The sequence below is a fragment of the Hypanus sabinus genome, chromosome 9, assembly GCF_030144855.1.
Source record: "Hypanus sabinus isolate sHypSab1 chromosome 9, sHypSab1.hap1, whole genome shotgun sequence".
In the NCBI taxonomy this organism is placed as follows: Eukaryota; Metazoa; Chordata; class Chondrichthyes; order Myliobatiformes; family Dasyatidae; genus Hypanus; species Hypanus sabinus.
The window spans coordinates 86088222-86115249 of NC_082714.1; the positions used below are offsets into that span (position 1 = coordinate 86088222).

Sequence of the window (27028 nt, forward strand, 5' to 3'; positions counted from 1 at the left end):
TTGAGAAGATCTGGCACGTCAAAGGCACGGGTCAAACTGCACTTAGAATATCATGAGTAGCTTCGGGCCATAGATCTAACAAGTGATCAGAGAAGGTCCAGGGGAGTTTCATGCAAATGAAAGGATAATGTGTGAGGAGCGTTTGATGGCTCAAGGCCTGTACTCAAGGGAGTTTAGAAAAATGGGGGGAGTGGGGACAGGGCACAAGCCAATGATTGTCTCCATTTCTTGCCAACCCTGCCAAGAAGATTGATATCAGCGAGAATGAGAGTGGCAGCCGGGGGAGTGTTCAGCGGCTGTCTGGCTGCGTGTGAATGGTCTCTCTCTCTTGTCCTCTCACCCACTACGCCTGGAGGAAGTTGACGGTCTCCCCCTTTTGCTTGAAGCTGCCGCAGTCCATGGGTCTCTGGGAAGGTTTAATCGACGCGGATTGTGGGTTGGACTCTGTGGTCTGTGTTATGATGTGTTTCTGGTTGTTCCTTATTTCTTGTGCAATTTTAATCAGAGTGGATTCGCGCTGCAGCCTGCAGGTATCAAGAGACACAGCTCTGGATCGAACTGAACTGAAGATGCCTGGACTCCTTTGACGCCTTTATGATTTGGTGTTTTGTATCCTGCATTTTTCGCTTGTTTCTTTTGCCATTTGCGCATTTCTTTTCGCGCGTTGTGGTTTTGATGTTTTCTTTGAATGGGTTCCATGGTTTTCTTTGTTTTGTGTCTGTCTATGGGAGGACAAACCTCAGGGTTGTGTACTGTATAACCATACTTTGATAGTAAATATACTTTGAATCTTTGAACCAGAATCAGATCTGTTGTTAGTAACATATGTTGAGAAATTTGTTTTGTGTGCAAAATACATAAGGTTTACTATAAATTACAACACAAAATATTACATATAATGTACATGCACATATACATATATACAGTATGCATATTATGTACATAAAATATATATAACTCAAAACCGCCACCCCCCCCCCACCGCTGAACCTCCCACGGCATGGTGCTCCCTCCTCACCACCCTTTGCACAATGCGGTGCTCCCTCCTCACAGTCCTCCCCCCCACCGACACTGCAGTGGTAAAGGAGCCTAGACATTGGCACTCCAATGTCAGAAACGGGGCTCAAACCAGCTCTGCACATGATGAAAGTGCTTTTCCCCCAGTCACAGGCAGTGGGGTGAGTTCGATAGAAATCTGCAAGGCAAACAGGGACAGACTGAGAGTGGTGACTGGGCTTGGGTTCCCATGCACAGATGAGTGTCAGGGACGTCTGCTGCTGAATGTGAGTCCATCCCCAACAGAAGGAGTGAGTTTCAGACAGCCTAGCGATGTGCTATCCAATTATCACCTGGTGACGGATTTCGCAGCATCATCTGCCACAGTGATGGTTCTTCACTGCTGGGAAGAACGACGCTGCTGAGGATTTTCTAAGATGTTGGGCACACACCATTTGGAGTATTGTGAGCAGCTTTAGGCCCCATATCTCGGAAAAACATTGGAGAGAGTCCAGAGGGGGGTTCACAAGAATTATCTTGGGTGTGTGTGATCAGACATGGTGTAGAGGGAGCTTCACTCTGTGTCTGACCCCGGGAGTGTGTGATGGGACGGTGTGGAGGGAGTTTCACTCTGTGTCTGACCCCGGGAGTGTGTGATGGGACTGTGTGGAGGGAGTTTCACTCTGTGTCTGACCCCGGGAGTGTGTGATGGGACGGTGTGGAGGGAGATTCACTCTGTGTCTGACCCCGGGAGTGTGTGATGGGACGGTGTAGAGGGAGCTTCACTCTGTGTCTGACCGTTACCGTGCCAGAGCTGAGAGCCTCAGACAGTACGGCATATAGAGAGATTTATTTCCAAACTGAACCTTGCTGCACAAATATCTGAGATTGGGGGCCTTTTCTTTTGAAAGAAATAATGATCTAGAAAATAGCAATCAGGTCAGTCGGAAGAAATTGGCATAAGGGAGATCAGACAAAGCCAAAATCCTGATTGAAGTCTCCGAGAGTCTGTAAACTTCCCAGTGGCGATCTTGCCAGCTGTGAGGATATTTTTTGCTGAACGTCAGCTGTTTTGTGCTCAAATGCTTGCAGATGTTGATGGAAATCTTTCTTTCTTTCTCACACACACACACCGTGCCTTATCACCTAACATCTCCAGCCTGCCTGCCTCTACTCAACTGAGGTCCCTGCCTCTGATTAGCTAGGTATTGAGCCATGTTACATCTTGGCAATCTGTTGGGATTTGTCAGAATTCAAGGCAGTGTGGGGTCAGGGAACATCCTGGCCATCCCAAATGGGATCTTCAGATTTGGAGAAGGATTGGTGTCAGAAGAGATCTGGAGTCTGGAGTGTCATACAAACGGCCGTCGGAACTCAGCAGGTCAGGCAGCATATGAGGAGGGAGAGTCCCAAAGAAGGGACTCGAAACACCAACTGTTTATTCCACTGCACAGAGGCTGCCTGACTCCGCAATTGGCCGTCCTAAATCCAGCTATAAAAGGAGGGTGGTTGGGCAGGGGGCAAGCAACCCCATCCCATAAAAACCCAGAGTCCATTCGTGACACGGTAGCCTAGTGGTTAGCCACAACAGTTTACAGTACAGGTGCCATGGGTTCAAGTCCCACCGCTACCTGTGAGGAGTTTGCACATTCTCCCCGTGAGTGTGGGGTTTTCCTTCGAGTGTTCCAGTCTCCTCCCACAGTCCAAAGACGTACCAGTGGGTAGGTTAATTGGTCTTGTAAACTGTCCTGTGATTAGGCTAGAATCAAATTGGGGATTGCTAGGTGGCATGACTGAAAGGGCTGTAAAGGCCTGTAACTCAATAAAGAAACTACGGAAATGCCAACAGTAGCTCGAAAGACCTCATCCCCAAGAGAGGAAGGGTCTTCGCCTAGAACGAGGACCCTGGCGAGCTGCCCCAGTCAGGGTGATGGGCTCAAAGCAGAAATCGATGCAACCTGCAATCCTCCAGCAAGCTGTGTGCGTCGCTCTGCAGAATTCCCTGCGTTTGCGATGGTATTCTCACTCGGTTTATTATTGTACTATGTAGCCAGGCACAGTGAAAAGCTTTTATTTGCATATAATACTGTCAGATTGTTCAGATTCAGATAGTTATCACATCAAAACATACTGAGAAATGTATCGCTTGCATCAAAAACCAACACCACCAAGGAATGTGGGGAGGAGATATGGGAGCCTGAAGGAACACACTCAGCGACTCAGGAATAACTTCTTCCCCTCAGTATTGAACCCATGAACACTACCCCACTACCTTTCCCCCTCTTTTTGCACTACTGATTTAATTTAGCTTTTTAAAATACACACAGACACAGCTGACTGTAATTTACACTTTTTATTACTATGTACTGCATTGCACTGCCCACCCATAACAACAAATTTAACTAACTGCGCCACTGATATTAAAACTGATTCTGATTTTGAATTCTGGCTTTTGGTACGGTCACTTATGCCAAACAGGTCCAGGGAAAGAGTCCTCCAGTTCTCCAGGTTCGGGGGTTCATCTCAGGACTAACAACCCCGACTGGCAAAACAAAATTGTTACAGAAACAGCAATGAAGAATCCTTCTACATCTGAGTGCTACGGTATTCCTGAGTCCCCACCCGGGGCTTGCAAGGCTGACTGTAGTGAAAACCGAGAGGAAGCTACTGACACGGTGAAGAAGCTGTGAACACTGCCAGAGATTCAAGACCTTCACTGCTGCCTTAAATGCCAGCGGCCTAACAAGTAAAAAAAAAAGGGGGCAAAATCACATACCACATATAAAATAACATTAATACTGTAACAGTAACAGATAAAAAACTGTAGCTGTATAAGTTGACATAAAGTGTATATATGACACCTTCTTCGGTTGTCCGATGACAACGTCCACTCCTTTAACGGTGAGATCTTTGATGACTATCCTGGACCCACAAGCTCTATTGCAGGTGGGACATGGATATGTGGTAGTGGTGTTAGTGACGGCAGCCACGGCTGCATTTCTCCCGGCTCTCTTCTGGTTGTTCTTTCCATCTCCAGAATACGAACCCCATCCCTACACAGCTGTCGCCGAGTGTTATGGTCAGCAGCAACATCCTCCAGGTCCTCAGGTCTGATCTTGCATTTCTTTAAAGCATTCTTCATCCGATCCTTATAGCGCTTCTTCAGCCCTCCAGCTGAGCGTCGACCATGATGTAGCTGGCCGTATGACACTCTGTGGGGTAGCCGACATGGGGGCATCCTTATCATGTGCCCCAGCCACTGCAGCTGACGCTGGGTGACCACGGCCTCAATACTTCTGCAGTTGGTCTTTACAAGTACTTCAGTGTGAGGCACCCGCTCACGCCAGGTAATTCCCAGGATGCACTGAAGGCAGCTTACGTGGAAGCGTTCCAAGGACTTGACGTGACAGCTGTAACAATGACATATTGTTAAATATACAACAGTACAAGGCCATTAGAGCTGTCATAAGTAAGGTGTACTGGGTGCTAGCAGGGTGTTCAGCCTGGGAGAAGAAGCTGTCACCCTGACTAATAGTCCTTGCTCTTATACTGTGGTTCCTGCTGCCTGACAGTGGGAGGTCAAAGAGACTGTGGGATGGATGGGAGGGTTCCTTGACAATGCTGAGTGCTCAGCAAATGTTAGTCTACGTCCTGGATGGTGGGGGGGTGGAGAAAGAGATCCGATGATTCTCTAAGCAGTCCTCACAACCCATTACTGGGTCTTGTGGTTATCCCATACCAAACGGCAATACAGCTCTTCAGGATGCTCTCGATGGTGCTCCGGTAGGAAGCCTCGCTCGCCTCAAGAGGGAGGTGTTGAGGCATCTGAGGATATCATCCGTGATGATCATCTCCAGCGACTAAGTCTCGTTTGACACTGACCTTCACTGGAATCGGCTCCATCAGTTTACACAACGGCTGCCGTGAGAGGGCAAACTCCTGCACGCAAGCTCTTAACTGCCCCAGTCCATCCCAGTTGTCTTGCAGCACCAGCGGCCCCAGATCAAGCCCAACCTCTACCGCTGTCTGTGCGTAGAGCCTTCACATTCTCCCTTTGAATGCACGTTTCCCCAGCCACCTCCCAAACTCCTGCTTAATCTGTGGCTGTAAATAACCCCCTTATTGTGTGGGCAAGGGGTAGACTCTGGGGAGGGGGAAATGTGTGGAGGATGAAATGGGCTGAAAGGCCAGTTTCCAGGCTGTTTGACTCCAGTGAAAGGTGCTGCTCCCTGCTGGTGTCCGTGGTGTCTCAGCTGCTGCAGATTCACTGTGACCAGACACTACAAAGACTCTCCAAACCTCTCCACCTGAAACAATCCAGAACTGGTTTGATCAGAGAGACTGGGAGATGTAGGTGCTTCTAAGCTCACGGATGTGAAATGCTCCTGAATTCCAATCTTTGCCACTTCTCAAAAGGTCTTCAGATATTGGAATATTTTATTCCTTCGAAACAGAGGGTGGCACAATTAGCCACCTCCAGATACCAAAGGAGTCTGGAGAAGGATAAGTGATCCATAACAAGGTGTAATGCCTTACAGCAATGCATTTACCGATCAGGGTTCAATTTCCATCTCTGTCTGTGAGAAGTTTTACACTCTCCCCGTAACTTGAATGGTTCCTCCAGTTCCCTCTCACATTACAAAGACATTTACACCACACACTGCACCCACAAAGCAAACAGCATTGTGAAGGACTCCATGCACCCTCCCCCCACACAAACTCTTCTCCCTCCTGCCATCTAGCAAAAGGTACCAAAGCATTCGGGCTCTCATGACCAGACTGTGCAACAGTTTCTTCCCCCAAGCCATCGGACTCCTCAACACCCGGAGTCTAGACCGACATCTACATCATTATTATATTGTATTTGTCCTCTACTGTGCCTACTGTCTTGTTTATTAATTATTGCGCTGCCCTACACTGTTTTGTGCACTTTATGTAGTCCTGTAATCTAGTGCAGTTTTTGTTGTTTTATGTAGTCTAGTGTAACCTTGAGTTGTCTCACATAGTCTCGTGTAGTTTTGTGTTGTTTCATGTAGCACCAGGGTCCTGGAGGAATGCTGTTTAATTTTTACTGTGTACTGTATCAGCAGTTTATGGTCGAAATGACAATAAACTTGACTTGACGTACAAGTTGTGGGCATGCTATGTTGTGCTGACCTTTGAACTTATTCTGAGATCAATCTAATGCTTCCCTCTAAATCAGCCCTCCATTTTCCTATCGTCCATGTGCCTAAGAGTCCCGAGTGTACTTGCCTGGATCACTAGCTGTGGCAGTGAGTTCCACACACCCACCATTCTGGTAAAGCTACCTGACATTCCACCCCTATGCTTCAGTCCAATTACTCTGTTATGCCCCCTCGTATTAGCCACTTCCACCCTAGGGGAGAAGGCATGCCTCTTATTATCTTATACACCTAACAAGTGCCCTCTCATTGTCATTCACTCCAAAGCGAAGAGCTTAACCTTTCCTTTTCAGACCTGCTCTCCAATCCAGGCAGCATCCTAGTAAATATCATCTGAACCCTCTCTAAAGCTTCCACATCCTTCCTATAATAAATAAGGTGACCAGAACAGAAAACAAAACTCCATGTGGTCTAACCAGAGTTTTAAATAGCTGCAACGTTACCATGCAGCTCGTGAACCCAATCCTGCAACTAAAGAAAGCCAACACACCATACAGCTTCTTAACAATCCTATCAACTTTGATGAATCAATGAAGGTGGACCCCAGACTCCCTGTGTTCACCCACATTGCTAAGAATCCTGCCACTGACTTTGTATTCTACTAGAAATGAAGGCAAGTTCCACCCCATGGAGGGTCACTGGCTATGTATGTCCCTCTCACAGTCTGGTGACAGATGCCTGCTCCCCAGAGCCCCCCACACAGACCCAGTATCAGCACTCCTTTTGCCACTGTGTGCCTCTGCTGCCACCTACTGGAAACACTGGCCAAAAGGGAGCAAAACAAATGTCTCCACGGTTCAATCTCACAGGACTGAGTGAGGTTCTGATATAGAGTGAAGCTCCCCCTACATCATCCATTCATGCACTCTCAGGATCAGACACAGAGTGAAGCTGCCTCTACACCATCCCAACACACACCCCTGGGGTCAGACACAGAGAGAAGCTCCCTCTACACCATACCTTCACACACTCCCGGGGTCAGACACAGAGAGAAATTCCCTCCACACCATCCCATCACACACTCCCAGGGTCAGACACAGAGTGAAGCTCCTGCTACACTGTCCCATCACACACTCCCAGGGTCAGACACAGAGTGAAACTCCCTCTACACTGTCCCATCACACACTCCCGGGGTCAGACACAGAGAGAAACTCCCTCTACACCGTCCCATCACACACTCCCGGGGTCAGACACAGAGTGAAGCTCCCTTCACACCGTCCCATCACACACCCCCAGGGTCAGACACAGATAGAAGCTCCTGCTACACTGTCCCATCACACACCCCCAGGGTCAGACACAGAGAGAAGCTCCCTCTACACCATCCCATCACACACCCCCAGGGTCAGACACAGAGAGAAGCTCCTGCTACACTGTCCCATCACACACTCCCGGGGTCAGACACAGAGTGAATCTCCCTCCACACTGTCCTATCACACATTCCCGGGGTCAGACACAGAGAGAAGCTCCTGCTACACTGTCCCATCACACACTCCCGGGGTCAGACACAGAGTGAAGCCCCATCTCATCACAGACTGAAAGCAACCCACAGCATTATACACAGGGAACAAACAATCTTCTCACAAGGAGACAAAGTACAATAGTCAGAAACAGCACAGAGCAGATTTTGCCTCAGGCGTTACATTTATTGATGAGCTTTGAGTTTCATTGTGGCCTCATCAGAGATCAGTGCAGAGTCAGCATTGATAGTTCTCCTCCCCTTCCCTCTCCCCTCCCACTGCACTGTCGTCCAGAAACACAATGGGGGGGGACGACTGGTGGGTGCAGTTACCCAGGCAACAGACCCATCCCCACCAGCCCTGGCCCAGGTCCTGAAAGCATCGCCTCTGACTCCTGCCTGCTCCTTCATACAGCCATCATCTGCCCCAACTCCACAGCCCCTTCGAGGCGTCTAACAAATGCAAGAGATTCTGCAGTTGCTGAAAATCTTGAGCACCTCACACTAAATTCTGAAGGAACACAGCATGTCAGGGAGCATCTATGGGAGGGATTAAACAGGTGATATTTCAGACCGAGACCATTCATCGGGACTGGAAAGGAAGGGGGAAGAAGTCTGAATTGCGTTTATGATTTGCTGCTCCTCTCTGAGGGGTGCTGACCCTGAAATCGTTTAAATCCTCTTTCCAATGGGAATTCATCGAGTCCCTCTCTCACTGCTCCCAGTGACTTCTGCTGTTCTACCACTCATTGATCTAGTTATTGTGGCCTTCCTGTCTCGGCCCAAAACGTCGACTATTTATTCCCCACTATAGGTGCTGCCTGACCTGCTGAGTTCCTCCAGCATTTAGAGCATATCGCTCCAGATTTCATAGAATCTCGTGTTTACAGAAAAGGGAGACTGCCTGAAACCGTCCCCAGAATGGAGGGAGATAACACTCATGGTCATGGAAGGGGAGCAGAATCAGAGGGGATCTAACAGGGACTTCCTTCAGCCAGAGAGTGGCGAGTAACCAGAACTCACTGCCAGAGAAAGAGGTGGAAGCAAATTCACTGACATAGTTGCAGATGTGACTGGTCGAGCGTTTGAACCCCTCCCCCCCACCTCCCAGGTAGAGAAAGCTGTAGACCAAGTGCTGGGAAACGGGATTAATACAGATCAGTGGCCAGTGTAGATAAGCTGGGCCGAATGGCCTGTGCCTCTGCTGTACTACTCTACTATTATACCTGCCTTCTCACCCTTAGCAATTCTCCCTGGTGTTTCAAAGAGTTTAGGACACAGATCTAGGTGAAAGGGGAAGAGATTTAAATGGGATCTGAACGGGACCTTCTTCATCCAGAGAGGGGTGAGTAGTTGGAACACACGGCCCGAGAGAGTGGAGGAGACGGCCACTGAATGTGGCAAGCATTTGAGAAAAGGTGATCAACAAAGTGCTGGGGGTTGGGATTAGTACTGAAGGGTGACCATGGCTCAATGGGCCAAATGGCCGGTTTCCCTGCAGTACGACTTGACGATCCCAGCCCGTGCTCGGTGCCACCCCACCTGGTGGGCCAGGAGAGGAGGAATGCTTGAGCAGTTGGACACCCTCTTCTCCGAGAGGAGGGCAGCTCGAGAACGGCGAAGGGCACCTTTAGCCAATGGGTGCCCATGTCCCCGGCCAGAGAGGAGGGTGGGAGTATTGCTCATCAGGGTCTTACTGAGGAAACGACCACCTGGGAACCACTAGGCAACAAGGACATCACTCCAGGTGGCAGCCTGACCCCTCTCCCAATCTACATCTGTCACACAGTTAGAGTCATGTTACACAGAAACAAGCCCTTCAGCCCTACTCATCCATGCTGACCAAAGTGCCCATCTCCTCTAGTCCCATATCCCTCTAAACCTTTCCTGCATGAATCTGCATATATTACATCCACCTCGTCACCATTAGCGATCCTCTCTTGTGCTGATTCCTGGCCACATACTTGTCCAAGTGCCTTTTAAATATCATCATTGTACTCGCCTTGACCACTTCCTCTGGCACCTAGTTCCATATACAGTACGATTCACACTCTGGGTGAAACAATTACCCCTTGGATCCCAGTTAAATCTCTCCCCTTTCAGCTTACACCAATGCCTTCTAGCTCTGGGTTCCTCAGCAATGACTATGTGCATTCACCCTAATCCCCTCACAATCTTGTACATCTCTACCAGGTCACCCCTCAAGATCCCATGCTCCAAGGAATCAAGCCCTAACCTGTTGAACCTCCCCGCCCCCTGAAAACCTTGGTGTCTCTGCAACCCTTTTAGCCCCACCACTCCGCAACCGCTCTGAATGCTGCACCCCTCCCATCTCTGTAACCCCCTCAGTCTGCCCCCCTAGTCTGCATAAACCCCTTCCCATCTCTGCAACTCCCTCCGGTCCCTATACTCCTCCCCATTTCTGTGAGCTCCCCGGTCCCTACATCCCTCCATGTCTGTGAGCCTCCCTGGCCCCTACAGTCCTTCCCATTTGTGATACACCCTCTCTCCTCTAAATCCCTCTGTGTAACTCTCTCTGGCCCCTACACCCTCCTTGTCTCTGTGACATCCCCGACAACTACCCTGTTCAGTGACCCCTTCTGGCCCATACATCCCACCCCATCTATGTAACCACCTCCTGCCTCTACACCCCTCCCCATCTCCGTGTCCCCACCAGCCTCTACACCCCTCCCCCATCTCTGTGTCCCCACCAGCCCCTACACCCCTCCCCATCTGTGACCCCACCAGCCTCTACACCCCTCCCCCATCTCTGTGTCCCCACCAGCCCCTACACCCCTCCCCATCTGTGACCCCACCAGCCTCTACACCCCTCCCCCATCTCTGTGTCCCCACCAGCCTCTACACCCCTCCCCCATCTCTGTGACCCCACCAGCCTCTACACCCCTCCCCCATCTCTGTGTCCCCACCAGCCTCTACACCCCTCCCCATCTCCGTGTCCCCACCAGCCTCTACACCCTCCCCATCTCTGTGACCCCACCAGCCTCTAACCCCTCCCCATCTCTGTGACCCCACCAGCCTTTACACCCCTCCCCATCTCTGTGACCCCACCAGCCACTACACCCCTCCCCCATCTCTGTCCCCACCAGCCTCTACACCCCTCCCCATCTGTGACCCCACCAGCCTCTACACCCCTCCCCATCTCTGTGTCCCCACCAGCCTCCACCCCTCCCCCATCTCTGTGTCCCCACCAGCCTCTACACCCCTCCCCATCTCTGTGTCCCCACCAGCCGCTACACCCCTCCCCCATCTCTGTGTCCCCACCAGCCTCTACACCCCTCCCCTTCTCTGTGACCCCACCAGCCTCTACACCCCTCCCCATCTCTGTGTCCCCACCAGCCTCTACACCCCTCCCCCATCTCTGTGTCCCCACCAGCCTCCACCCCTCCCCCATCTCTGTGTCCCCACCAGCCTCTACACCCCTCCCCATCTCTGTGTCCCCACCAGCCTCTACACCCCTCCCCCATCTCTGTCCCCACCAGCCCCTACACCCCTCCCCCATCTCTGTGTCCCCACCAGCCTCTACACCCCTCCCCATCTGTGTCCCCACCAGCCCCTACACCCCTCCCCCATCTGTGTGTCCCCACCAGCCTCTACACCCCTCCCCCATCTCCGTGTCCCCACCAGCCCCTACACCCCTCCCCCATCTCTGTGTCCCCACCAGCCTCTACACCCCTCCCCATCTCTGTGTCCCCACCAGCCTCTACACCCCTCCCCATCTCCGTCCCCACCAGCCTCTACACCCCTCCCCATCTCTGTGACCCCCTCCAGCCCTACACTCCTCCCTGTCCTTGTAACCCCCTCCGGCCACCACAATTCTCTCTCTCATCTGATTCAGGCACGTATTTCACAGCTTTGGGGGCTCTCTCCTATCACAGAGTGGCCCTCCCCGCACAGGTGACTATGAGTGCAGCTCCATCAATGCCAGTTACAACGGCGATGGGACGCCCTGATCTCCTGCCCTCAGTGACCTGCCTGGGCCAAACGGTTTCGGATAAACTCCAGCAGAGGCTGCAGCTGTGTCTCCAGCTCCTGGGACGTCCCGTCATTGTTCAGGACCCAGTCCCAATGGACCCCATTGTCCAGTCCGCACTCTGATTCTTGGTCATCCACACCTGCCCGGGGTAGAGGGAGAGGGAGGTGAGAACTGGTAGGGGTCCTGTTACCACCAGAGACTAATAGTGTCAAACACCACCCACGGCCGGGGGGGGGGGGGGCGGGGGGGAAGGAAGCAGAGAGGCTCAGGGAGGGGACTCTAGAGTTGAAGGCATGGCTGAGGAGGCAGAGAATTGGGAGGGCCACCAGAGACAGAGAGGAGTGTAGGGGCTGCAGGGGTTAAAGAGACAGGGAGTGGTGCAGGGATGAAGAGGGATGGTGTCACGGAGATGAGGACGGGTGTGGGTCAGAGGGACAGGGATGGGTGTAGCGAGGGGGTTACAGAGATGGGAAGGGGTTTAGGCCGAAGGGGGTTGTAGAGCTGGAGGGAATTACAAAGACGGAGAGGGGTGTAGGGCCTGAGGGGTTACACAGACATGGAGGGGTGTAGAGCCAGGGGAGGTTACAGAGATAGGGAGGGGTGTAGGGTTGGAAGGGGTTACAGGGAATGGGAGGGGAGGAGGGCCAGAGGGGGTTGCAAAGGAAGGGAGGAGTTTAGGCTGGAGGGGGTTGCAGAGGCAGCGAGGGGTGTAGGGATGAAGGGAGTCAGAGATGGGGAGGGGGTTACAGAGACGTGGAGGGCGTAGGGCCAGAGGTGGTTGAACAGATGGGGAGGGGCGTAGGACTGGAAGGGTTAAACAGACACGGAGAGGGTCGCGGGGCCGGAGGGGGTCACAGAGACAGGGAGGGACACGGGGCCGGAGACGGGGAGGGTCGTAGGGGATGAGAGGGTTGAAGAGATGGGGAGGGACGTAGGGCCGGAGGGATCGCAGAGATGGGAGGGGCATAGAACTGGAAGGGTTAAACAGACACGGGAAGGGGCGCGGGGCCGGAGGGGGTCGCAGAGACAGGGAGGGACACGGGGCCGGAGGGGGTCGCAGAGACAGGGAGGGGTGTAGGGCCGGAGAGGGTCGCAGAGACAGGGAGGGACACGGGGCTGGAGAGGGTCGCAGAGACAGGGAGGGGTGTAGGGCCGGATGGGTCGCAGAGATGGGTGGGTGGCAAAGGGACTGAGCTTTGATACACTCATATTTTAAATTTAAGAAGTACCAGCCATGTAATTTGAGAACAGTGACCTGCAGGTCTCTGCAGCCAGAGAGGGAAGACAGGGTTAGGATCTTAAAAGCAGCACTAACACCATACCCTGAGTGGTCCCAATTGTACGACTGATTCAAGTGACTGGAAAGGAGCTGAGCGTCGTCTCCTCTTTTACCTGCGGTGAATGTCCAGCCCCTCTGTCGCCGTGTCTCTAGTGAGGCCACCACTCGCACGGCCTGCACAGCACTGCCGTAGTGCGTCCGGAACCATTCCAGGTCCGAGTGACGGCGGGCATCACTGATGATCTACGAGGAGAGAAGAGAGGCTGTGAGGACACACCACAGCCATGCTGAGGCCCCAAGTCTCTCATTTCTTGTGCAGCAACCTTTACACACACACACACACACATGCACATGTACACAGACACACACAGAGACAGTCACACAAGCAGAGTCCTTCTCGCAGACAAATGCAAACACACAAAATCTGTCTCTCTCAACACACAATCTGTTTCCTCTCACACTGTCAGACAGAAAGATAGACTCACACAAAATTATAGTTGCACAGACACACAAAGCCTCTTATGCAGACACAAAGTGCATCACCCAGTGTAACTCTCAGGGTTTTCAGATCAAGTGGAGATTTCTTTACCCAGACAGGCGACTTCACGTCCCTTACAATTAGGCAACAGAAGTACCCCGGATCCCGAACACGCTGCTCCTCTCCCCAGCGGATCATCTCCGCTCGATACCGCTCCTTGTACTCACTGGGGCCCAGTAACCGGAGGAGGTCCAATCCATGCTCCTGTGTGAAGGAGAGCACGACGATAAACTGTGCAGCCACTCAAATAGGGGTTAGCATAATAGCATGACAGCATCAGTGACCCTGGTTCAATTCCCACCACTGCCTGTAAAGACTTTGCAGTGTTCTCCCCGTGACCACGTCCAAACATTTGCGGGTTGGTAGATTAATTGGTTGGCGCTGGAAGAGCCTGAATCTCTAAATACTAATTTAAAAAAGAAAAGAGGTTGGTTTGGCTACATTACAGCCCAGTCAGCTGTCCTGAAGAACACTCTGAAATCACCACAGAACAATGTACTGACTGTTTTAGGTCTCACATGAAAGCCGATGTCTCTCCTTGTTGAGAAGCTTCATGAACAGCCCATCAGGAATAACAACAGCAGAGCAGTTAGCACAGGCTTTACATCACTTGCTGCAACATTAGGGTTCAATTCCTGCCACGGTCTGTAAGGAATTTGTACAGTCAGTTCCCCCTGTGGGTTTCCTCTAGGTGTTCCACTTTCCCCCCGCATCCCAAAGACGTACAGGTTAGGGTTAGTGAGACGTACAGGGTAGGGTTATTGAGTTATGGGCATGATATGCTGGCACTGCTGCTCTCCTTGTTCTGTTGATAATTGTTAAGTCTGTTCATATTTAAGTTTGATAATTAACATTTGGGCATGTGACCATTCTGCTCATGGCTGTTTACACTATTGTTCTGTAAATTGTCGCTTGCTATTGTGTTGTCTGTTTTGGTATTGTCCTGAGTTTTATGCTTGGCACCAAACCACAATCAGTAAATTGTCCTGGTCGCTATTGTGTTGTCTGTTTTGGTATTGTCCTGAGTTTTATGCTTGGCACCGAACCACAATCAGTAAATTGTCCTGGTCACTATGGTGTTGATTGTTTTGGTATTGTCCTGTGTTTCAGGCTTGGCACCGAACCACAATCAGTTTCGGTGTGTTTCACATACTGGCAATAGAGTGACTCTGATTCAGATTCTACCGACTGGCCAGTGCAATCCTCACTAATCTGATTTGACGCAAATGATGCTTTTCACTGTATATTTCGATGTTCATGTGACAAAGCTAATATTTAACTAATCTGAATTAGGTGCCCCTCTGGCTGGATGCCCTCTTCTCATTATTACCATCAGGGATGAGGTACGGAGCTTGAGGGCACACACTCAACATTTCAGGAACAGCTTCTTCCCCTCTGCCATCAGATTTCTGAACAGACAATGAACCTATGAACACCATCTTTTGTTTTTGCTCTCTTTTTGCACTACCTACTGACTCTAAACATTTTAAATAAATACATTAAATACATTATGATTATGGATCGCACAGCACTGCTGTGCCAAAACAACAAATTTCACAACGCGAGTCAATTTGGGTGTAAAATGAGCATTTTTTCTGTAGTTTTCTTATACTTAAGACAATAGTGTCACTGAAACTGGCCAGTGTTGTTGAAGTTCAGCATTGTTAGATTGGGATGTAAAATTGGTTTTTCTTGTAGTTTTAACTTTCCTATGCTTACTTGTATTTTTATATAATCAGCTATATGCATTTTCTAGCAATTATAGTTACTTCTAAATTCTTCTAGAAACTGTTTTGCTTTCAGGCCACTCGAATCTGTCTAATTCACAGTTATCACTGGTATTTGTGTCATCTCCGGTCTGAGTTTGAGACTAACTTAGTTTTCCCTTCACCTTCCTCTGTTTGATCACTGTTCTTGTAACTCTTAATAAAACCGCTAGCAATAACTTTTATGCCTTACTCTCGACTTCTAAAGAACCTCTGACGCAAAGTGTCAGGATGCAACAATTCTAAATCTTCTGATTCGGTGGTGCTTCTGCCCCATGAATTATGAGGAATTAGTAAGTATTTCAAGAACGCGGCTCCCGTTTCTGTGAGTGGGGGTAGACAGAGATCTCTACTACAGCAGCATAGACAGAGTCTCTCTCCATTTGCAGACCACCCTTTGGTTGGAAAAAGAAGCTTCCTCAGGTTCCTGTGCCCTTTAGTTCATGACTCCCCAACCCGGGCTTTGCACGAAACTCCCTCTCTCCTGCTTGCCCTGGAGTTTGGCAGGGGAAGTGCGACCATTTCGATTACACTTCTCAACCAGCATTGTGGTTAGAAAAGAGTGGGCATTCTGTCTGACTGCATCACTGCCTGGTACAGAAGCTCCAATGTACAGGACTGAGAGAGGCTGCAGGCAGTTGTAAACTCAGCCAGCCCTATTACTAACACAACACTGCTTGGTATGGAGGCACCGCTGCACAGGATTCAGAAAGAACTGCAGGGGGTTGTAAACTGAGCCAGCACCATAATGGACAGTAGCCTCCCCACCATCGAGGTTATCTTCAAGAGGCGTTGCCTCAAGAATGCTGCATCCATCCTGAAGACCCTCACCACCTGGGACATGCTCTCTTCTCATTATTACCATCAGGGATGAGGTATGGAGCTTGAGGGCACACACTCAACATTTAAGGAACAGCTTCTTCCCCTCTGCCATCAGATTTCTGAACAGACAATGAACCTATGAACACCATCTTTTGTTTTTGCTCTCTTTTTGCACTACCTACTGACTCTAAACATTTTAAATAAATACATTAAATACATTATGATTATGGATCGCACAGCACTGCTGTGCCAAAACAACAAATTTCACAACACATGCCAGGGATTCTGATACTGCTTGCTATAGCAACTGTAACTTCCAAGAAACTGCAGAGAGCTCAGTACATCACAGGAACCAGCCTCTCCCTCTGTGGGCTCCGTCTCACTGCCTCAGTAAAGCAGCCAGTACCTCACCCACCCCAGACAATCTCTCTTCTCCCACCGGGCAGAAGATACAAAAGCCCGAAAGCGCCTACCACCAGGCTCAAAGACAGCTTCCGCCCCACTGTTATAAGACTCTTGAATGGACCTCTTGCATGATAAGATGGACTCTTGACCACACAATCTACCCCATCACGGTCTTGCACTTCATCATTTACCCGCACTGCACTTTCTCGGTAGCTGTTACACTTTATTCTGCAGTCTGTTGTTTTACCTTAGCGCACTGTGTAATGATCTGATCTGTATGAACAGAATGCAAGACAAGCTTTTCACTGTATCTTGGTACACATAGCAATAGTGAACGGGGGCGGCACGATTGTGTAGATGCTAGCACAATGCTTTTGGGTACAGGCGACCCTGCTGCTGCCAGTAAGGAGTTTATACGTCCTCCCACAGTCCAAAGACACATCAGTTGGTAGGTTAACTAGTCATTCTAAACTGTGCTATGATCAGGCTAGGATTAAATTGCGGAATTGCTGTGCGTTGCAGCTCAAAGGGTTGGAAGGGCCTTCTCCCACTGTATCTCAATAAACCAATACCAATAGTTACCATAAATAACAAAATCAATAACGAGGTGGCACCCATGGACAACTCAGGAATTTGATGGTGGAGGGGAAGACGCTGCTCCTGAATTGTCGAGTGTGGGTCTTCGGACTCCTGTAGCTCCTCCCAGATGGTGGTGATGAGAACAGGGCACATTCTGGGTTGGTGAGGGCCCCTGGTGATAGATAGAAGCTTCTCGAGGCACCACCTCTTGAAGATGTCCTTGACTGCCCAGTTTAAGAGTCAGAAAGACTACTGAGCCAGGAGGACTTCTAAACAGTTGGGGGTCAGATTGACAGAGTGGCTGAGCAAAGGTGAAGTCATGGAGCAGCTGGAGCCATTAATTTGAAAGACAGAGACAAGGGAGTGAAAATACAAAACCCTCCACCCTGCTCTTGGGGAAGCCTTGCGTGCCTACCTTGGCATACTGCTCCTTAATGGGAGCTGATAGTCTCAGAATGGTACAGTTCTCAGCACCCAACCTACGCAAAGCACAGAGAGAAACATTTACTACAATTACTAACACAAACACAATCAACAGCAGCGAACTGCAAACACAATAACATGCCTGCCCAAGGAGACACAAGGAGGCGTCCACTTCTGCACCTATTGTCTATTGTTTCCTCGGGAGGTGGGGGAGGAAGCAAGTGAATACTGGCTAAAAACAAACAAGGTTAAATGAGACAAGTGACTCTGCAGATGGTGGGAATCTTGACCAATGCACACTAAGTGCTGGAGGAACTCAAAGTCATGCAGCACATAAGGAGGGGAGTAAACATCTGTTGGTTTAGGCTATCTTTCACTCGGGCAAGAGTGGGGCGAGGCGGGGGTGCCAAAGTAGGGAGGGAGGGTACAGGGGCGGGAGGAGTGGGGTTTGGTTGACTACAGCCAACAGATTAGAGTGCATATGCCCAAAGAAAACTGGGTACTAGGAAAAGAACTTTGGCGACATTTAGAATCACTGCTTCATAACTTGGTCGTCCCACTGGGGTGAAGGACTCTTTGTCCTCTCACAATTTAACATACTCCTCTCAGGCCAGCTGTCGTCCTCTGACACTTAACTTGCTTCTGTTCTCTATGAACCTTAACAGGCCACTGGATTGGCAGAAAGACCCCCTGTCTCACTACGTCCATCAGGGAAGGAAGCATACTAGTTAGCATAGTGCCAGCCTTCAGAAGATCAGGGTTCAATTCCCGCTGATGTCTGTAAGGAGTTTGTATGCTTTCCCCGTGACTGCGTGGGTTTACTCCAGATGTTCTGGGTTCTTTCCACATGGGTTGGGGTTAGTGGGCCATGGGCACGCTACGTTGGTGCCATAAACATGGCCCCAGCACAATTCCAAATGGAAGTGCAACATTTCAATGAATGTGTGACAAATAAATCTGGCTTTTATAAAATACTGGTGTCCATAGCAATCCACCCAGACTCTAAATTTCTACTTGCTGTTTCTGAAGAAACAGATAAGGACTTCTTTTAGTAGCCTAGATTCAAACATTAAAGAGAGTTTTCCATAGTCAAATGACGAAAGGGGTTGCCTTTGATTGAGGCCCTTTTCCTGTAATTGGTGTGCTGTGAAGATCCCGCCTGCGGTATCTGTAGTTGGGCGGAAACCACACTGCGATTTGGGGAGTACTTCTTCAGATAGTGAAGGAATCGGTTGACAAGGATACTTGCAAGTAGTTTGCCTGCTGATGAGAGGACAGAGATGCCTCGGTATCGCCTCCCTTTCTATAGCAAGACCAAGTTAAGTTCTTTTTCCATTGAATTGATGTTTCTGCAGATGTCTTCCACAGATTACAAATGCTGGAAGAACTCAGGAGGTCATGCAGCATCTGTGGGAGAGGGGGAATTTCTCCCACAGATGCTGCTTGACGCGCTGAGCTCTTCCAGTGAATTGTTTGTTGTTTCAGATTCCAGAATCGGTCATCCTTTGTACCCCTCTTTTACGGCATGGGTGAGTCGGGCCAAAGGGCCTGTTTCCATGATGTATGATTCCACAATCAACACACAAAATGCTGGAGGAATTCAGCACAGGAACAGCCCTTCAACCCAAAAACAAATCAAAAACACCCAAACATGAATCCCTCCTACCGAATGTCCACATCCCTCCATCTTTCTCACATCCATGTGCCTAGCTAATCACTTCTTAAAAGCCTCTAATATATTTGTCTCTACCACGATACCAGGCATCCACCTGAGTAAAAAACTTACCACTCACATCCCCTTTGAACCTACCCCCTTTCACCTTCAATACATGCCCTCTGGTATTAGCCATTTCTACCCTGGGAGGCAGATACTCCCAGTCCACATTATCTGTGCCTCTCATAGTCTAATTACCACATCTCCCCTCAGCCTCAGCCTCCACCGCTCCAAAGAAAACAACCCAAATTTGTCCCTCTAAACCAGGCAGCATCCTGGCAAACCTCTTCTGCATCCTCTCCAAAGACCCTATAGTGCAACAACCAGATCTGTGTATGGGTCAGGCAGCATCTATGGAGGGGAATAAACAGCTGACATTTTGGGCTGAGGCTCTTCATCAGGACCTTCGCTCTGCCTGTGCAAAAAGCAGGACCTCCTGGTGGCAACCCATTTCAATTTAATTTCCCATTCTGACACATCTGTCCTCTACCACCATGATGAGTCCATACTCATGCTGGAGGAGCAACATCTCATATTCCATTTGGATAGCCTCCAACCTGATGTCTTGTACATTGACCCAGTAATTACCCCCCTTCTCTTTTCCCTCTTTCCATTCTGGTTACTCTGTCACCCACTTCTCTTCCCCTCTCTCCAACTCCCTTATTTCCTGTTTCTGCCCCCTTCGTTTCCAGTTCTGATGAAAGGGCTCAACTGCAGGTCAACAGCATCTGTGGGAAGACTTGGGTTGAAATGCTGACAACTCCTTTCTTGCCACAGAGGCAGGAAGATTGTTTCTATTACCAGGTGAGACTAGAACCAGGGACAAAGCCTCAAGATTCAGGGAATAGGTTTAAGACAGACGAGGAGAAACTGCTTCCTTCCCCCCCCCCCCCCAGAGAGTAGTGAATCTCAGAATTCTGCCCAGGGAAGAAGGAGAAGCTATCTCGTTAAACAAATTGAAGACGCGGTTAGATAGAGTTTTGCATTGTAAGGGAAATGAGGTTTTTACGGGGAAGAGGCAGGTAGGTAGGTGGGGATGAGTTCACGGCCAGATCAGCCTGATCAGCCAGATGGCCGACTCCTGTTTCTTATGCTCTTAGTTGCTCCAGGTTCCTGCAGCCTACTCAATCTCCAGCATGGAAGTTAAAGTGCTTTGGTATTGGTAATTATGGGCACATGTACCAAGGTATATTGGCTACCGGAATTCTTGTACCTCCCACCAGCAGCTTCCCCCTCCCCCTCATCACCCCATCTGCCTCTCAGTGGTGGGGACAGAGCACAGCGAGGAGGTTTCTTGCAGGTTGGCAGCGCTTGTTTAAAAGGAGAGCTTAGCAGGCGGTTGGTGACATTCCAGCAGCCCAATCAGTGGCGGGAGCAGTGCGGAGAGGGGTAAGTAAAGGTCCAGAAGGGACAAGCGGATTGGCCATTGTTGGGAGCGGGCCAGTCGTGAGAGCGGGGTATCAGGCTTTAACTCAAAGGAGGTCTCAACTCACCAGAGAGGTGTTGGCTCTGGGCAAGATTCTGTTAAGTTTCCCTTTTTTTCTCACTGTGTCAGTGCTGTTTAAATGGCTGTTGCGTGTTCTTCCTGCCAGATGCTGGAGTCCTGGGTCTCAGGCAACTACCTCTGTGTAAAGTCCATCCAGCTGCAGCTCCTTGAAGACAGTGTTAGAGTAAAGTTTTCAATAAGCACTAATCGCGCCTCGGGTAAACCTCATCGGCGACGATACTAACACTGCGCAAAGGGATCCAGAGCAGCAGCTGGATGACTTTCGTCTTCTATGGGAGAGTGAGGAGATCATCGATCAAGAGTTACAAGGAAGTAGTCACCCCTAAGTTGCAGGAGGCGGGTAGCTGGGTGACTGTCAGGAGAAGAAATGGGACAGTGAATAGGCAGTTAGCACAGAGCACACCTATGGCCATTACTCTCAATAATAAATATACAGTTTTGGATACTGTTGTGAGAGATGACCTCCCAGGGAATGTCAGGAAGACCATGTTACTGGCATGAGCATGGATCTGTGGTGCAGAAGGGGAAGAGGAAGAAGAGGGGAGTGGTAGCGATGAGGGGCTTAATAGTCAGTGTACCAGACAGGAGATTCTGTGGATGTGAACGGGACACCCGGATGGTATGTTGCCTCCCAGGTGCCAGGGTCAGGGACATCTCGGACTGCATCCACAGCATTCTGGAAGGGAAGGGAGAGCAGCCAGATGTACCAATGACATAGGAGAGAAAAACACAGAGGTCCTGAAGAGAGAATTTAGAGAGAAATAGGACCTCCAAGGTAGTAATTTCTGGATTGCCAGCGAGGTTCGAAACAGGATGATTTGGCAGATAAATGTGTGGCTGAGAAGTTGGTGCGGGGGCAGGGCTTCAGGTTCTTGGATCATTGGGATCTCTCCTGGGGTAAGTATGACATGATCAAAAGTGACAGGTTGCACCTGAACCCGAGGGGAACCAATATTCTCTCGGACAGGTTTGTCAGAGCTGCTGGGGAGGGCTTAAACTAATTTGGCAAGAGGGTAAGAACCACAGTGAAGGGGCTCAGGATAGGACAGATGGCAAAAAAGCAAAGGTAGTGTGTAGACTGTCAGGAAGGGCAGGCAGATGATAGGACAAAATTGCAGTCAGCAGGGTGAATATCAGTGTATTTGCAGAATCAAAAAGGGTAGCAAATACAGTACTCAACATGTTATATCTCAATGACATAAGGTGGATAATCTTGTTGCAATTTTACAGATTATCAGGTACGATGTTATGGCCAACACTGAATCGTGGCTGAAGGATGGTTGTAGTTGGGAGCTGAATGTCCAAGGTTACACATTGTATCGGAGGGATAGGAAGGTAGGCAGAGGGGGTGGTGTGGCTCTGCTGGTAACGAATGGCATCAAATCAGCAGAAAGATGTGACATGGGATCGGAAGATGTTGAATCCTTGTGGGTTGAGTTAAGAAACGGCAAGGGTAAAGGGACCCTGATGACAGTTATATAGGGCTCCAAACAATAGCTGGGATGTGGACTACAGATTACAGTGGGAAAATAGAAAAGGCGTGTCAAAAGGACAATGTCATGATGGTCATGGGAGATTTTAACATGCAGGTCGATTGGGAAAATCAGGTTAGTGATGGATCTCAAGAGAGTGAATTTGTTGAATGCTTATGAGATGGCTTTTTATAGCAGATTGTCATTGAGCTTACCATTTACCTATAACGAATTGGGTGTTATGTAATGAACCAGAGGCAATTAGGGAGCTTATAGGAGCCAGAGATCACAATATGACTAAATTCAACTTGAAATTTGATTGGGAAAAAGTCTGATATAGCCGTATTTCAGTAGAGTACAGGAAATTACAGTGGTATGAGAGAGGAGTTGGCCAAAGTAAATTGGAAGATGCTGGCAGGGATGTCAGCAGAGCAGCAATGGTGTGAGTTTCTGGGGAAAATGAGGAAGGTGCAGGACACGTGTATTCCAAAAACAAAGAAATACTCAAATGGCAAAATAGTACAACCATGACTGACAAGGGATATCAAAGCTATTGTAAAAGCAAAAGAGAGGGCATACAAAACAAAAATTAGCAGGAAGGTAGAGGATTGGAAAGCTTTTAAAAACCTACAGAAAGTAACTAAAATAATCATTGAGGGGAAGTTGAACAATGAAAGCAAGCTAGCAAACAATATAAAGAAAAAACTTTTTCAAGTATATGAAAAATAAAAAAAGAGATGGGAGTGCATATAGGACCACTAGGAAACATGGCCAGAGAAATAATAACAGGTGACAAGAGATGACAGATGAACTAATTGAGTATTTTGCATCAGTCTTCACTGTGGAAGACACTAGCAGTGTGCTAGGTGTTGAAGGGTGTTAGGGTAGATAAGTGAGTGCAGTTACTATTACAAGGGAGAAGGTGCTCAGAAAGTTGAAAGATCTAAGTGTACACAAGTCACCAGGATCAGATGAACTGCACCCAGGGTTCTGAAAGAAGTAGCAATAGAGATTGTGGTGGCATGAGAAATGATCTTTCAAAAATCACTGGCCTCTGACATGGCGCCAGAGGACTGGAAAATTGCAAATGTCACTCCACTCTTTAAGAAAGGAGGAAGGCAGCAGAAAGGAAATTATGGACCAGTTAGCCTGACCACAGTGGTTGGGAAGCTTTTGGAGTCAATTATTAAGGTTATGGAGCACTTGGTGACACAGAACAAGATAGGACAAAGTCAGTATGGTTTCCTTAGGGGAAAATCTTGCCTGACAAACCTGTTGGAATTCTTTGAGGAGATGACAAGTAGGATAGATAAAGGGGATGTAGTGGATGTTGCATATTTGGACTTTCAGAAGGCCTTCGACAAGGTGCCACACGTGAGGTTGCTTACCATGTTAAGTGCCCATGGTATTACAGAAAGTTACTGGAATGGTTAGAGCTTTGGCTGATTGGTAGGAGACAGCGAGTGGGAATAAAACCTTTTCTGGTTGGCTGCCAGTGACTATTGGGAGTTTTGCAGCAGTCAGTGTTGGGACTGCTTCTTTTTATGCTGTTTATAAATGATTTAGAAGATGGAATAGATGGCTTTGTTGCTAAATTTACAGATAATACGTAGATCGGTAAAGGGGCAGGTAGTGTTGCGGAAACAAGCCAGCTGCAGACGGATTTAAACAGATTAGGAGAATGGGCAAGGAAGTAGCAAATGAAATACAATACTAGAAACTGCATGGTCATGCACTTTGGTAGTAAAAATAAATGTGCGGACTATTTTCTAAGTGGGAAAAAAAACAGAACTCTGAGATGCAAGGAGATTTGGGAGTCCTTGTGCAGAACACTCTAAAAGTTAACTTGCAGGTAGAGTCGGTGGTGAAGAGGGCAATGTTAGCATTCATTTCAAGAGGTCTACCATACAAGAGCGGGGATGTGATGCTGAGGCTTTTTGAGACACGGATACCTTGAGTATTGTGAACAGTTTTGGGCTCCTCATCAAGCATTGGAGAGGGTTCGCAGGAGGTTCACCAGGATGATTCTAGGAATGAAAGGCTTATGATACAAGACCATACGATATAGCAGAGGTAGGCCATTCAGACTATTGAGTCTGCTCCGCCGTTCAATCAAGGGCTGATCCAGTCATCCCCACTCCCCATACTCTTTGTCGCCCTAGCTAATCAAGAACCTATCGCTGTCTTAAATGCACCCAGTGACTTGGCCTCCACAGCCACTCGTGGCAACAAATTCCATACATTTACCACCCTCTGACTAAAGTAATTTCTCCGTTATGAGGATTGATGGCTCTGGGTCTGTGCTTGCTGGAATTTAGAAGGATGAGTGGGGTTCTCATTGAAACCTTTCGAACGTTGAATGGCCTAGACAGAATACATGTTGAAAGTGTTTCCTATTGTGGGTGAGTCTAGGACAAGAGGTCACAGCCTCAGGACATAGGAACATTCATTTAAAACAGAATTGCAGAGGAATGTCTTTAGCTAGAGGGTGGTGAATTTGTGGAATTTATTACCACAGTCTTCTGTGGAGGCCAGGTCGTTGGGTGTATTTAAGGCGGAGGTTGATAGGTTCTTGATTGGCCAGGACAACAGAGGTTATGGGGAGAAGGCCAGGAAATGTGACTGTGGTAGGGTAAAAAAGGGTTAGCCATGATTGGATGGCAGAGCAGACTCAATGGGACAAATGGCAAAATTCTGCTCCTATAGTCTATCCATATTTGTTTTCACCCTGCATCTCTCATCCACCTGTCAATGCTTCCCAACGCTGACCCACCCCACCCCCGGCCTGGGTACACCCTGCCTGCCATTTTACACCCCTCCCTCAGTCGAGCAGTCATCACTGGCTCCGTCTCGCCACTCCCCTTCTTTTCTTTACACTAACCACCTACACCCCCCACTTGGAAAATCACCCCCACAGGAAGTCCGACCCACTGAAAGTCCCCCCACAACTCAGCGTTACTCCAGTCAAGAGGCCCGGTTCGCACTGCGGGGGCAGGCCGCTCGCCCCGCTTACCTGCTCTGGATAGAGTCGGTGATGAAATCCTTGCCCGACTTTCGCTTCCCGCTGAAGAGCAGAACCAGCACCGGCGTCGCCATGGTGGACTGGGACCGCGGCACTTCGTCCCAGGGAGGGTCTGACTAATGCACACCTCACCACCAGCTCCCAGCTCTGAAGTCTCTCCGTACAAATCCCAGCTTATACTCTATATGTAGAGGGTAAACGGCCAGAGCCGGGATCAGAGTCCGAAACGTTCATCTGAAAAATCAATTCGTCCCTTTACTTCCGGTGGTACAATCCGCAGTGATGAGTCCACTGCTAAATGATCCGGGCAACTCGTCTGCTGGAGGGGCGTAATATTCGTTCCGCTTGTTCCATTGCGTTGTGCAGCACGGGAAAGGGCCGTGTCCATGTCAACAAAATAAATATTCAAATTTTAATCCTGTTCCCAAACCCTTGGCCTATATCTCTCTAAACTCTTCTTCTTAACATATAGGTAGGTCTTAATGTGTCTAAATTTATATTAAATGCTGTGAGCAGTGCTAAAATGATGAAATAGTTTGGTGTTCATTCGAAGATTGTTTTTTTTTGTTTTCACCTCCTCTCTTCGTTTTATTGACCTCTTTGAAAGTCAGATCTTAATATATGTTAATATATAATATAATTAAGGGAGCTAGGGCTTTACTGTTTGGAGAGAAGGAGGGTACGAGGAGACATGATAGTGGGGTACAAGGTATTAAGAGGAATAGATAGAGTGGACCGCCAGCGCCTCTTCCCCAGGGCACCACTGCTCAGTGCAAGAGGACATGGCTTTAAGGTAAGGGGAGGGAAGTTCAAGGGGAATATTAGAGGAAGATTTTTCACTCAGAGAATGGTCGGAGTGTGGAATGCACTGCCTGAGTCAGTGGTGGAGGCAGATACACTAGTGAAATTTAAGAGACTACTAGACAGGTATATGGAGGAAGTTAAGGTAGGGGGATATATGGGAGGCAGGGTTTAAGGATGGGCACAACATTATGGGCCAAAGGACCTGTACTGTGCTGCACTATTCTATGTCCAATAATCTAAAGCTATCTTGTTGTCATAAGATAGATGACTATTTTACTCTGTATGGACTTAATGTTGTTTTTGTTCTAATTGTATTCTTCTTGCACAATCTTGTATTATTTATACTTTTCTTGTGATGTGTGCCTATGCATGGGATTGCACATCTGACAATAAACTCGACTTTTTCTGAGATAACTGGGCATTGCTGTTTGTGGAAGCTTTTGATGCACACATTGGCTAAAACGTTTCCATCACGACAACTATGACTGCACTCTACTAGTGTCCAGGTGTCTGCAAGCAAGCTATAAAAAGGCAAAGGGGTGGTATCTGAATCAGGTTTATCAATACTGATTTACAACGTTCCTTCTGCGTGGATCAACCATTGCTCTGAGCAGGAAATTTTATATGGCCTAAAAACTGTGTGGCACTTTAATAAAACATGATATAAAATGAATTTCCAGTTGCATGGCAACATGTGCGTGTGGGAGCATTTCAGTTACTGTGTAGTCGTGTAGCTTAGAGGAAACAGTGCCTCTAAGTGATTTTTTTTGTGTTTTTGTGGCGGCAGTACATAAAAATTACTATAATAGAATAATAAATAGTGCAAAAGAGGAATAGTATGGTAGTGTTTATAGTTTCATAGAATGTTCAAAGACGGTGAAGGAGAAGAAGCTGCTGAGTGTGCGTCTTCAGGCTCCTGCGCCTCCTCCCCTTAAGAAGATGGCAGACACAGACGGACGCTGCCTTCTTGAGGCACTGCCTTTTGAAGATATCCTTGATGGTGGGGAGGCTTGTGCCTGTGATGGAAATGGCAGAGTCTACAACCCTCCGCAGCATTTCGATCCTGCG

The 27028-nt window shown here is 48.8% G+C and overlaps 1 protein-coding gene and 1 non-coding gene across 5 annotated transcripts; both read right to left on the reverse strand.

The window, feature by feature from the left end:
- Positions 1 to 11395: 11395 nt before the first annotated feature.
- Positions 11396 to 25467, reverse strand: pmvk (phosphomevalonate kinase). Of its 4 annotated transcripts, XM_059980046.1 has the most exons (6): positions 25148 to 25458; positions 20649 to 20807; positions 17434 to 17497; positions 13498 to 13650; positions 13022 to 13151; positions 11400 to 11768 (listed from the first exon to the last, which is right to left on the reverse strand). In XM_059980046.1, exons 4-6 carry the CDS (start codon positions 13582 to 13584, stop codon positions 11617 to 11619), a joined length of 369 nt encoding a protein of 122 aa, XP_059836029.1. In that variant the 5' UTR covers positions 13585 to 13650; positions 17434 to 17497; positions 20649 to 20807; positions 25148 to 25458; the 3' UTR covers positions 11400 to 11616. The 4 variants fall into 4 exon arrangements, with proteins under 4 accessions (XP_059836028.1, XP_059836030.1, XP_059836029.1 ...); XM_059980045.1 differs by lacking the exon at positions 20649 to 20807 and having other exon boundaries at positions 11396 to 11768; positions 13525 to 13650; positions 25148 to 25467; XM_059980043.1 differs by lacking the exon at positions 20649 to 20807 and having other exon boundaries at positions 25148 to 25459.
- Positions 20768 to 20899, reverse strand: LOC132400137 (U4 spliceosomal RNA). Its single transcript, XR_009514172.1, has one exon. It is a non-coding gene; the product is annotated as a U4 spliceosomal RNA (small nuclear RNA).
- Positions 25468 to 27028: the final 1561 nt, after the last annotated feature.